General features: G+C 44.9%; 1 protein-coding gene across 1 annotated transcript in view; it reads right to left on the bottom strand.

Annotated features, from left to right (window-relative positions):
- Positions 1–13,514, bottom strand: part of LOC144684072 (C4b-binding protein alpha chain-like) — a 90,614-nt gene that overhangs the window by 20,188 nt on the left and 56,912 nt on the right. The window contains exons 9-11 of the mRNA XM_078547787.1: positions 12,130–12,315; positions 2,601–2,697; positions 1,044–1,117 (exon numbers count right to left, since the gene is read on the bottom strand). Coding sequence (XP_078403913.1) covers positions 1,044–1,117; positions 2,601–2,697; positions 12,130–12,315 — 357 coding nt within the window. The remainder of the gene's footprint in view (positions 1–1,043; positions 1,118–2,600; positions 2,698–12,129; positions 12,316–13,514) is intronic.

Here is a 13,514-nt window from a genome sequence, read left to right as displayed (position 1 = left end):
TCAAGCAGGGTTCAAAACCAGGGGATAATAGGACGTAGGGGACAAGAGAAGGGAGATACAAAGGAAGGAACAAGGGACGATGGAAATAGAGTAAATGAGGTGGGTGGAAAGGGGGATGGAGAATGTGAGAGAGGGAACTGAGAAAGAGGAGGGGAAAGAGTTTAATAACAGGCAACATTAAAACATGGAGAATGAACTTCCTGATACATGTTCACATCTGCATAAGTGCAATGCACAGGCACTTTCACTTGTTGGTTGACCTTGTGCTGACTCCAGCATATTTCCTGGAAGAACTCTGGTGGTCAGGATCCAAGCTTAAAGGGGCGGGGGGGGCATTACATAACTAGTGAGGAACCACGAAAACATAAGGAAGGATATTTTTAATTTCAGTGAAATAGCTATGGATTAATCGAAACTTTAAGAGTAAGAGGTGCAGGACTCTTTGGTACGTAGGTAAATAGGCCATTTTGAGTCACAGTAGATAGAGGTAGCTGAAGCTGCCACCTTCACGACCCCAAAATCAGCAATGTGACACATGACCAAATGTAACAATTGAACCCAATTGAGCAAAGTAAATGCCTCACCAACCTCAATAAAGGGGGGCGACAGACACTACAGTGATATAAAAGCACCATTAAGTATGAGGGAAGCTTACTGATGAGAAACTTCAAATTAATTCTTGTTATATGAAATTCCTCCTGATATGGGTGATGAAATGTTGGTAGGAGAATCTTATCATTCTGGTTACTATCCTGCCAGAAGAGCTGACAATATCTATAAAACAGGAGATACATCTATTCCGCTCAGCTGGGTCCTTAATATCAAAGGCACGTTCCTAACAGCTACTTAAAGTTGAATTGCACCTTTCTCTCAGAATCTTGGTACGTTTTAGTTCCTGCCACACCAAAATGTCAGTACTTTAGCCAGGAAAATTCAGCCAATGAAGCCAATGTTCCTGATATATAAATCCCTTTAAAGTGGCTCAATCATTTACCACAGAAAATGAAGTCTGGCAGTTTAAGAAATATGGAACCTGAGCTTACTTTCACATGTTGGGACTCGGCCATTCCAGCCACTAGTTGTACAAAACTGAAAGCTTCTACCAACAACCTTGTACCTGAAGAAACAAAAATAATTAACTGCAGTAAAACCAAAGCAACAGCGTCTATTAGGCAGTTCAATGAAATAGTGGAACAGTAGTCTCAGCTGATCAATCAATGAAATAATCAAAACTTTGCTTTGGTACAGTAAATAAGGCAAATAGGTACTGGATTGATTAGTAGAGCGGCAGAGTACAAATCAAAACAGGCTCTACCATGATTGAACTAGGTACTGGTCAAATCCCATGAGTTATACATTGTGAAATGCTTGTTAGCTGGTCATAGAAAGAATATTGAAGCAATTTGGTTCAGAGAGCTCAATCAAAGTATCAGTAGAGCATTTTGCATAATGGACAAGCACCTGGATGACAAGCCCAGGTCATGGATATAGGAAGGTGGTAAGTGTTTCTTCTTAGTTTCCTCATTGTAACTGTTTTCAAGGAACCAAAATCAATGGAATTTAGATACTATCAACCCAGCTGTCAGGATGTGAAGGTATTAAAAGATATGGGCTAAAGGTGGATATATGGAGTTAGGTTGCTGATCAGCCATGATCTCATTAAATGGTGGAACAAGCTCAAGGAGCTAAATGATCTACTCCTGTTTCTATGTTTCTATGAAAGCTCACAGCAGATACCACCCCTTATTTAGCATTAACAGGAGAAAACAAAATTATTGTTGGAAATAAAATCCTATTCAGCACTAAGTTGGAAACCTTGGGCAGAATTTTACAGTCTGCGGGTGGGTGCACACCAGACCTGAACGGGCATAAAATCACGAGAGATGACGTCGCTGAGCATCCCGACATTTATCGAACTCTTGCACGATATTTCGCTCGGTGGGCGTGCGTGGCAGTTGGAAGAGTGCCCACTGACAATTAAGAGGGCGATTAAGCTCATTCACAGCGCAATTGTAAGCAATTTTTCGTGGCCCGTCCAACCTTATGGTTGTTGGCGGGCCAGGCGGCCTTTGCATTTTTGATGAAACCTCATCCAAGGGCGGGATGAAATCTCTGTTAGGACATAAAGTAAAAAGAAGTATCTGTGGACAGCATTTTATGAGGCATGCTTTCAGGAGCTTGATTGTGGTGCATGGGCATTTCTTTTTGCAGCATTTTTGTGCTTTCTTTTATTATTGGGAGGTCTGCAGTCCCCCTGAGGCATCTGTCTGCCTTCAGGGAGCTCGGTGGAAGCATTCACCAGCACCTGCGGTGACGTCAGCGCCCACCCTCTCCCCGCCTCTGCCGGCAGTGCTGAGCCTTTCTCAGGGCGCACTTCACACTTGCAGGCCCTTAATTGACCAGTCAGCGTGAAATTGCAGTCAGGGGGTTCCCATCTGCTCCCGGGCCCGCCAATCGTGCGTGCCCGACGAGTGCAAAATTCAGGCCCTCATTCCATTGCCTTGGAGATACTGTGACAACCATTTCCTCAAGTATGTTAGAAATAAAAATCACTGAAATCAACTGAGCCTCATTCAGGAATTTTTGGATCGAATACTCACCCTTTGTGGCACGAAAACACAGCTTTGCTTCCAATAGTAGTCCCTGATGTATTGTAATATCCATTCAGGATCTTCCTTGGATTACCACAGTTCGCTGCTACAGTGAGGAAAAGAAAATAGGTAAAAGCTTTTTCAAAGCACCAGGATTACAATTGTTTTTAAATATAATTCACAGAATTTAATATTAACATGAAAACCCACCATGCGGTTAATCTGTCCGGCATTCTGAACTCCGCAGCATATTTTCAACACTTTAGCAATGCAAATACAAAATTCACCCCAATGCCCTAGAATTAAAAGGCTTCAGTTTTAGGCTATATATAAAAAAGTTAGAAGAGGAATTTTAACTTCCGGGCATACAGATGGTGAGATGTCTGAGCTGTCTGTCCGGGTACTCCAGGAGGACGCTTGGTCCAATTTAAATGCCGAGCTTCCATTGACATTCTGGCAGCCCAGCTGCCTGCCAGAAACAGGCATCCAGAGTCATACCGTCAGCTTTGGGCTGATGAAAATTAGCAGTAAGCTAAATCTCCAACAAAGTGGGGGGAGGCGGCAGTGGTGTGTTCAGGAATGGGAAGCTAGAGAGCCAGCGTGAGAGTGGCAGCAAAATCTTGAAAAGCCAGGCAAACCAACAGTTTCAGGGATTTAAAGGCTTGATTAAGGTAACGTTCATAGCATGCTTGTAAACCACTACACTGCCCAAGAGTGGGTATTTATCTCTATTTCTTCCCTCCAGCCCTTTCCAATTACTTACAACTGTGGGAGAATAAAATACATCTACAGAATAACAAAGGGTTAAGTGGTTAAACCATAGTGGAATACTACAACGAAGTCTCCTTGCACCAGTAGCAGACAAACCTGCGCTGTCAGCTATTGTGACGGAAGAAAAACAAGTATCATAATCAAACTACCAAGAGTCCTTGAAACAAAGTTAGGATGTCTGTTATCAGCACATGAGACAGGGCCTAATCATGCTATCTGTTGTCTGTCCAGATGACTAGTCGCCAGATGGGCTACTCAAGGTTTTGTGTAACTACTCAAGGTTTTTGCGTAATTATAAACTAAGACAGAACAATTGTATGCATGTCAAAGATAAAATTTCAATGTTATTAATTACGCATGCTTTTACTATAACTATGTGTGTACTCTGATGCTTCCTCAGAGTGCCGCCTAGCTCCATTGTATGCTGCTGGGCTCTCCATGATATCATGATTCAATAAAGACTTCCGAGACAAACCTCCTGGGTCTGAGTGTTCACTCCGTTTTCCGCGACAACAACAAAGGTCTGTTCTCATCTCAGCTTAAGAGAGAAATAGTGGGAAATACACAGACAGATCAATTACTGGCACGATAAAACATAAATGGGTTTGATCTAGTAGCCAATTTACAGACAATGAGAGGCAAGTTTGGGTGTGCGCAGGGAGTTAAATCCCCGAAAAATGGGTCAGGTCAGGAACAAGTCAACATGGTTTTATGAAAATGAAATCCTGTTTGACAAACTTATTGGAGTTTTTTGAGGATGTAACTAGAAGAATATATAAAGAGGAACCTGTAGATGTAATATACCTGTATTTCCAAAAGGTATTCAGTGAGGTGTCACAGAAAAGGTTAATAGGCAAGAGGGGGGTAGTGTTTTAGCATAGATAGAGGATTGGTTAATATATAGAAAGCAGCAAGTGGGCATAAACAGGGCTTTTTCAAGTTGGCAGGCAGTGGGCAGTTTAGTGCCAAAAGGATTGGTGCTGGAGCCTCAGCTGTTTACAATCTATATTAATGACTTAGATGAAGAGACAGAGAGTAATATATGAAAGTTTGGTGATGATACCACGCTAGGTGGGAAGGTCGGCTGTGGGGAGGACACAGAGAGGCTGCAAAGAGATATAGACAGGTTAAGTCTGCGGGCAACAAGATGGCAGATCGAGCCTCATGTAGGGAAATGTGAAGTTATTCACTTTGGTCGTAAGAATAGAAAAGCAGAATATTTTTAACAAGGTATGAAACTTGTAAGTGTTAATGTTCAAAGATACTTGGATGTGCTTGTACAAGGAACGCAGAAAGTTAACATGCAGGTGCAGTAAGCAATTAGGCAAGCAAATGGCATGTTGGTCTTTATTGTGAGGGGATTGGAGTACAAGAATAAAGAAGTCTTGCTACAATTGTACAAGATTTTGGTAAGACCACATCTGGAATACAGTTTTGGTCTGCACATTTAAAGAAAGGAGATGGTACAGCGAAGGTTCACTAAATTGGACCCTGGGAGGAAGGGGTTGTACTATGATGAGAGGCTAAGTAAATTGGGTTTATGTTCTCTGGAGCTTAAAAGAATGAGAGGTGATATCATTGAAACCTACAAAATTCTGAAGGAGCTTGATAGGGTAGACGCTGAGAGATTCTTTCCACTGGTTGGGGAATCTAAAACATGGGGGCACAGTCTCAGGATAAGGACCCAATCATCGAGGAGATGAGGAGAAATTACTTGTCCCAAAGGATTGTGAATCTTTGGAATTCTCTACCCCAGAGGGTTGTGGATGCTCCATCATTGAATACATTCAAAGGCTAAGATAGACAGATTTTTGGTCTCTCAGGGAATTAAAGGATATGTGGAGTGGTTGGGAAAATGGAGTTGAAGCCCAAGATCAGCCATGATCGTATTGAATGGTGGAGCAGGCTCGACAGGCCATATGGTCTACTCCTGCTCCTATTTCTTATGTTCTTGTGTTCCTTCAACCGCCCGCCCATTTCTGGGTTTCATGGGAGTGGGTTTGCAGGTGAGTGGGGAATGTCCGTACTGTCAGTTAAGTCATTTAAGTATTCTAATAGGTAATTAAGCACAGTTTTAACCAAGCAATCTAGTTCTCACAGTTAGTGGACCAATCTCCTGAGTTGTCAGCAACTTCCAAGGATCAACCAGTCTAGTGCAGAGTGGGGAGTGCTTTTTAGGAAATGTGACAAGCTGGGAAGCCTTTGAACAGTGAACCTGACTAGCTCCAGCCATGACCAGGTGAGAGGCTGCTGCTCACAGCTCTTCTTTTTGGACTCTGACCTCATTGCTTGACAGGTGACTGCCAACTTCCTAAAAGTCATTTGTGTCTTGCACTTCACTCACCTTCTGCTGCATTTCCTTATTGCCAGCTTTCACCGCGGCATGGGAGCAGCTTAACCTTGCATCTCTGATCAGGTGTAAGTGGACCAACAACAGCCAACACCAAGAGTAGTAGCATCAGCAGGAGCAACACTAGCACCAGAGGAGTACTGCCTTCCATTTAGTCACATGCTGTTCCACAGGGCAAACAGGATGGACAGAGTGAACCAGCTGGAAGGAAATGAGGCCCCCCCCACAACCACCACAAGGTCTACAGGCAGAGGATCAGCTCTCTCAACATGTTTTAGCACCAGTGCCTCAGAAGGATCAAGGCTTTCAAGACAAGTTATTGACATCTGCAACCTCCTGGGACAAGACCTCCTTCCCAGTGGACTAGGTGGGCATGCATTGCCATCAGCTGTCAAGATGCTTGTCACTGGAGGGCCACCCCACCCCCACCAGCATCCCTCGCCAGTACTCACCACTCCCCCAACCCCCACCCCCTGATGATGTGTTCTGCAAGGAGATAAATCAGAGAGTTGTGAATGTTAGAAATGGGTTACATGGATAGGAGGAAAGGAAAATATTTGTGGAAGGTGACTGTGAGGCATGGTGTGAGGGAACAATAAGATGAGGGCAAGTATGAGTGTTGGTTGTTCAGATAGGGATGTGAGGTGCCTGGATAAAGAGGAATGAGTGTAGCTACGAACTATGTGATTCTGCCAAGTGCTGTGTAGGAGAACATTGGGCAAGTCAATATGTGGGAACTGGCATCTGAAGGTGTTATGCCACTCATCTGTCTTGCCCTTCTGAGATCCTGGTTGCTCTTGGTGCAGTTTCCAGGTTGGAGGGTCCACACTCCTGCTACAGACTTCTTTGACCTCTTCCACGCATGCCTGATTGGTTAGAGGGGCTGTCCTCTTCCTCTCATCCTTGGCAAACATCAACTCACTGCACAGTCCCTCAGATCCTGCAGCTGGACCTCCAGTGAGAGACCTGGGGACAGCATTCCCAGGTTTCCTCCCCATTCCTGCGTTTGCTGAAGCCTCAAAAATCCCGTGCATTTGAGCCTTTCCATCACCTGCCAGGGCCCCTTTAATTAGGACATCTTCCTTTGACAGATCCAGTGTATGATCCCACCCACCCTCTCTGCTTGGTCGAGGAATCCAGAAGCAGGATACTAATGCCACAGCTCAGTTAAAGAGCCACAGCTAAATCTGCTGGAGAGGGTGACCAAAGTTGGGAACTAAATATTCCAGTGCATTTGACATTTAGAAAAGATAGGCCAAATTGCAAAGAGGGCAGCCCTGATAATAAAGGATGAAATAAAGGAATAAAGACAGCAATAAGAAAGGGTTTTAATCCAAGAAATCGGGATATACAATCAGAATGGGTGGAACTAAAAAATAACAAAGAGCAAAAAACATTGCTGGGAATGCTGTTTTATAAGACATGCATCCTTATGGATGAGATATCAAATTGTTGGCCTATTTAGATGGTTAATCCATGTATCACAAGCATTCAGTCTCCTTTTGTTCTTTCAGCACAGTCCAAGGGTTTATTGTACCATTGTATCTTTGGACGAATTGTTCCACAACACCTATGACCTAATTTAAAACTTGTTTGAATATTACAATCAGATAAGAGGAAACATGATAGTTCTGCTTCTGCAACAGGATCCTGTTTGAAATTGAAAGTTAATTTTAATAACCAAACAGATCGTTGGTGGGAGACCTACAGAATCAGAAACGTTACCAAATTTAAGTTAAGATCCTTCGTTCTACAAACTTATTTGATTAAATGGAAACTGGACTTTCGAAGCATTTTAGTTTCAAACCAATTTACTGTTGGTAAAATCTCTTCACTTTAATTTTTGCAGAAACCCGCTCCTTCAATTTGTGCGATATTGTAAACGTTTACATATGATTGAATGAGTGTCTGTGTTGTCTGAGAACAGCATTCATACCTCAAACACAACATATTAATTAACTGTACCTCTACATGTTGGTGGGTCCTTGTCCCACATCCCAGTCTCTGTACAAACAAGTTTGTCTGCACCAATCAACGAGTAGCCATAAATGCATGAATATCTTGCTACCATTCCATATTTCCAGTAAACTCCATTGGGTAGTCTTGGGGCTCTCCCATTACCTATATTTGGAAGATTCTTGCATCTGATGGCTGGGAAAAATGAAATTCGGTTAATGTCCTCAACAGACTGTCAATTCGGGGAATAAAAACTCAGTCAGCTCAGTGACAACACATGGGTGAACCAATAGATGGCAGCACAGAGTAAGCCACAGGCATTCTCTCTGCTTTCTTTCCTCCCCTCACACCAATACCCAAAGCAAAGACCCGGGCCTGAATTTAGTGCTGGTAGCAGTGGTCCTGCCACCGCACCTGAGGGTGGACTTGCTTCAGCGGCCAGTGAGACCCAGGACAGCCGTCCCTACTAAGGACAGTTGCCCATCCACGAGAGCTGGTGGCCAATCAGAGGGCCGGCAACTCAGCAGCATCAGCAGAGCCACTGGAAATGGTGGCCACTGCTGGCGGTCCCACCATGGGTCAAAAAGTGGCTGAGAAAGAGGGGCAACCACCACCCCCCCACTCCGCCCCAAGCCTGCCGCAGGGCCGCCAGAGTATATCTGGCAGTCCTCTCATGCTTCAGCAGGCACCTCCTCCCCACCACTGGTGAAACGCCAGCAAAGGCATGAAGGGGTCCTTATTTGGCCACTTAAGTGCTCAATTGGATTCTTGCTGTGGTAGAAGCAAGATGACAGGCTCTCCCACCCGCTGCCTTATCCTGCTATCTTACAGGCCCTTCTGGCCAGTCCCCAAAGGGGTAGTAAAATCCAGCCCTTGGTCTGCTGATCTAATTTCTGAAAAAAAGTAAAAGAGAAAGAGAGAACGAGAGAGAGATAGAGAAAGAAAAAAATAATGAGGGGAATAGAGAAATGAGGCAACCTGAAATGTTAGGTAAAAATGAAAGTGAAAACAGCTGACGTTTAACAGAATGGAAGGACAGAGGGCACAATAGGAATGGTTTCATCCTAAAATTGGGGCCGAGTTTCATCCTTGCTTTTAGATGAGAAAGAGAGGGTATGGCAATGAAAGTGGGGTTGCATAATTAACTGTCCAGCTCCTGTTGACAGTCTGGCCATCGCCAATTTGAGCAGGGCCTAGATGTTGACAGCCAGAGCTCCTGCTGAAACAGGGTGGAGGCTCACTAAAGTATCAAAATTGAAGCTTTGTGACATTAATATGCAGCCGGTCCCATTTCTGTCAACTTTGGTGTGATGAGCCCTCAGTGTAGTACCCTCCAAACCACCCCTGCTCCAACTAACTGGGCAGTGCCTATTAGAAAGGAAAATTTCCAACTATATTGAAAGGGTGCTCCCTGAAAATAGTCAGATTGTTGCTTGAACATTGAATTGAAGGAACTTCTGTGAGAACATTTCCTGCAGAAATTGTGCTTTTTGGCATTTTTGCCATTCTGTTAGCACAGATAGGTGTTTGTTCCACTGAAAGGTGGGAACAAAACTGGCCACTTCTTAATGACTGTGGGAACCTTCCTTCCATCATAAGGTCAGAAGCGGGGATGTTTGCTGATGATTGCACATTGTTTGGCACCATTTGTGAATCCTCAGATAATGAAGCAGTCCATATCCAAATGCAGCAAGACCTGGAAAATATCCAGGCTTGGGCTGACAAGTGGCTAGTAACATTTGTGCCATACAAGTGCCAGGCAATGATCATCTGCAACAAGAGAGAATCTAACCATCGCTCCTTGATGTTCAATGGCATTACCATCACTGAATCCCCCACTATCAACATCCTGGGGGTTACCATTGACCAGAAACTGAACTGGACTAGCCATATAAATACTGTGGCTACAAGAGCAGGTCAGAGGCTAGAAATCATGTGGCAAGTAACTCACCTCCCGACTGCCCAATGCCTGCCACCATCTACAAGGCACAAGTCAGGAGTGACAGAATACTCTCTACTTGCCTGGATGAGTGTAGCTCCAACAAGAAGCTTGACACCATCCAGGACAAAGCAGCCCACTTGATTGGCACCCCACCCACACACATTCACTCCCTCCACTACTGACGCACAGTAGCAGCAGTGTGTACCATCTACAAGATGCAGTGCAGGAATTCACCAAAGCTCCTTAGACCGCAACTTCCAAACCCACAGCCGCTGCCATCTAAATGGACAAGGGCAGCAGACACATGGGAACACCACCACCTGTAAGTTCTCCTCTGAGCCAATCACCATCCTGACTTGGAAACTGACATCGCCATTCCTTCGCTGTCGCTGGGTCAAAATCCTGGAACTCCCTCCCTAACAGCACTGTGGGTGTACCTACACCACATGGACTGCAGCTGTTTAAGAAGGCAGCTCATCACCACCTTCTCAAGGGCAGCTAGGGATGGGCAATAAATGCTGGCCTAACCAGCTATACCCACATGCAATGAACAAATAAAAAAAGGAACAGGAGTTTGGGCAGGGAGGTTGGTGGGGGGATCGGAGGGGTGAATTTAGGAAGTACCACTTCTTAAGAGGATACACCAGAAAGCTGCAGAATGCAGTGACAGAAGCTATGGTTCTCTATCATATCTTCCACTGCAATGACCATGGCGGTTAAGGTGACCAGAACTGTGTCTTTCTATGCACACGGAGCCCCATATGGAAATATTATTGTATTATTATTATGGCCAAAAGCTTGGTCAAAGAGGTAGCTTTCAAGAAGTTGCTTAAAGGAGAGAATGGAGGTAGGGAGGCAGATAAGCTTACGGACAGAATTCCAGATGTTATGGCCTAGGCATCAAAAGGCATGAATGCTAATGATGTGCGGAAGAAAATTAGGGATGCAAAAGAGGTTATAATTGGAGGAATTCAAAATTCTCAGAGGGCTTTTGGGCCTGTAAGGGTTACAACAAGAGGGAGAAATGAGGGATTTGAACACAAAAAATGAAAATGTTAAATTGGAGGCATTGCTAGACCAGGGGCTAATGTGGGTCAGTGATCACTGAGGTGATGGGTGAACAGAGCTTGCTGTAAGTTATGATATAGACACCAATACTTTGGATAAGCTGAAGATAAAGGGGAGGAGAGCGCTGCACTAGTCAAGTCTGGGGGTAACAAAAACATGCAGGAGAGTTTCAATAGCAGATGAGTTGAGGCAAGTGGGCAGATGGACAACATCATGGCTGTCTTGGTGATGGGATGAAGTTTGGTTCAGAAGACTAGCTTAGCATCAAACAGGATGCAGGAGTTGCAAAAAGTCTGGTTCAGCCTCAGACAGTAACTAGGGAAGGGAATGGAATCTTCAGCAATGGAACAGAGTTTATGGCAGGGACAGAGGCAACAATTTCAGTCTCCCCAATATTTATTTGAAGGAAGTATCTGCTTATTCAATACTGAATGTCTAATAAGCAGCAGGAGAAAGTAATACAAAAGAATTAGGCAGAAAAACATCAGCTGGACAGAGACATACAGAACTGAATGGGGGAGGAGGGGGGAATACCTTGAAAGGACAAAGAGACATAGGGCTGGGTTTTACAGAGTGCTGCAGTCTCCAACCCCACAGCTAAAAGGTCAGTGGGGTGCTCACCCACGATCCCGTCAACTGCCTCTTTGCAATTCAATGCTGGGAGTAACATTAATTTCTTGGGACCGTCAGCTATACACTCTCAGGAGGAAATCTCGTCTTAAGAGATGCCAGCCAATCGGATGGCTAGCAGCTCTGTATCCTCAGCAGTGCCAGCCAGGAGGCAGGCAGCCCGACCATGCTGAGGAACCCCGGTGAGTCCGAGGTCAGGGATCTCCGAGAGCAGGGTGAGGTGGCTGGGTTCAACTGGTGGGTTAAAGAGGGGATGACCTGGGGGGGGTGTTGCCTCTAATGGGCTCAGGGGACTCCAGCTTACCTGACACCAGCCTATGGAGCTAAAGCTGCAAGGCTTCTCTGGCGTTGGCCTTCCCCGCTGCCCACATCATGCAGGACATTAATTGACCACTTAAGGGCCTCAATAGGCCCAAGGACAGGTGGGCCTGACGCCTCCCCCGTCCCCCATAAAATTTCAGATAGGTCAGGGTTGGGTGGGTAAGTGGCGGGAAGGCCATCTGCTGGATTTTATGTGCCCACCCCCACCTTCTATTTGAAAGTCTGTGGTTCTTGTGTGCCATCTATAAAATTCAAATCGTTATGTAAAATTGCAATTAATGGAGCATTAAATCCAGCCCACAGATACTGTGGATCATTACAGGAAGTCACATCAGCGCAAAAAAACTTGTAGGAGTGAAGTGTAGAAAGGAAGTGTAACATTTTATGGTCAACGAGGACATTTCCAAACCAACAACAAGATATTTATATACTTCTAACAGGCTCAAGAAAAGTCAACCCACATCCTTTGATTCTATTAAGCTTAAGAGCTGGTTACTCACGTGGTCTGCAGGTAGGTGGTGGGGGTACAAATGTGCTATTTTCATGACATTCAATAACACTCTTGCCAACCATTTCGAAACCTTTGTTACAACGGAAGGTGATTGTATGCCGATATCTATATATAGGTCCAAATCCTGCTACTATTTGGCCATTTAAAAATGATTCAGGACGTATGCATCTAACAACTGACAAGAGGACAATGCATTAATTGCCATAGTTATGCTGTAGTTATGGTTCTACCAAGAGCATTGCTTTCAGTCACGCTCAATGCAAAATTAATTGAGCAGTAAAATAACTTTATGCTTGTAAACCCTTGATTTATACTTGGTTCTCACCACATCCTCAAGTTGTTTAATCGTAATGTTTTCTAAATGTGCCAGCGTATTACTACAACAAGAGCAATTTGTTGTGGATGCTGAAAATCAGAAATAAAAACAGAAAATGTTGGAAACACTCAGTAGGTCTAGCAGTATCTATGCAGGGAGAAACAGAGTTAATGGGCTGGGTTCTGCCGACTGCCTCATGTTCCTGGCATCGGGTTCATTTCTGGGTCACGCGCTCGCACACAGGGATGGTGGGACTTCTGTAGGTATGTTGCGCAATGTGTCCAAATAACGGCATGCCTGCGGAACAGCCAACCAATAATGGGTGGTAGGCGGGAGTTAATGCTGGCAGTAAACTCGAGAGTGCCATTCATGGGGGTGGGGGGCAATCGGAAACCTTCATACTGGCTGCATACAGAGAAGGCTGAAGAAGAGTGTCAGCAGAAGGCAGTGTTCGGTGGGATGGCTGCAGAGCGAGGAGCGTTCACTTCAAGGCTCAGTGACAGCTACCTGGAAGTGCTCCTGCTGGCAGTCAGGGAGAGGGGAGAGATACTGTTTCCAGAAAACAACGAGAGGAAGCCAGCCAGCATCACAAAGAAGGCCTGGCTGGAGGTGGCTGAAGAAGTGAGCTGCTGCAGAGTCATGAGAGAAACTCTTCCAGTTATTGGCCCTCGCAGCAATCCTCCACACAATTCCTTTAATGTACAGGCCCTTTAAATAGCATCCCTGAGCCTTCCTGCTTTGAAACTCTACACAGCTGAATGCCTGTCTGTTTCAGACAACAATTAACGTTGTGTGCTCTTATCTCACCTAAGCTGGCAAGCTGTTGAAACTCTGTGGTTCCTGTGCGCCATCTATAAAATTCAAATCATTATGTAAGATTGCTGTTAATGGCCCCCTTAACAGCCTCAATTAGACACCTGCCACTGACCCGCAGGCTTCCATTCCTGTGCCTAAGCCGCCCACTCAGAAATTTGTCCGGAGATGGAAAGATGTTGGGGTGCTGTCCCAGTGAGGTCCCTTATTTTCCTGTTTCACTGCTCCACAAACCCCTACACCCT

Source organism: Cetorhinus maximus, chromosome 8, assembly GCF_964194155.1.
Source record: "Cetorhinus maximus chromosome 8, sCetMax3.hap1.1, whole genome shotgun sequence".
Taxonomy (NCBI): domain Eukaryota; kingdom Metazoa; phylum Chordata; class Chondrichthyes; order Lamniformes; family Cetorhinidae; genus Cetorhinus; species Cetorhinus maximus.
This window is presented reverse-complemented; position numbering and strand designations above follow the sequence as displayed.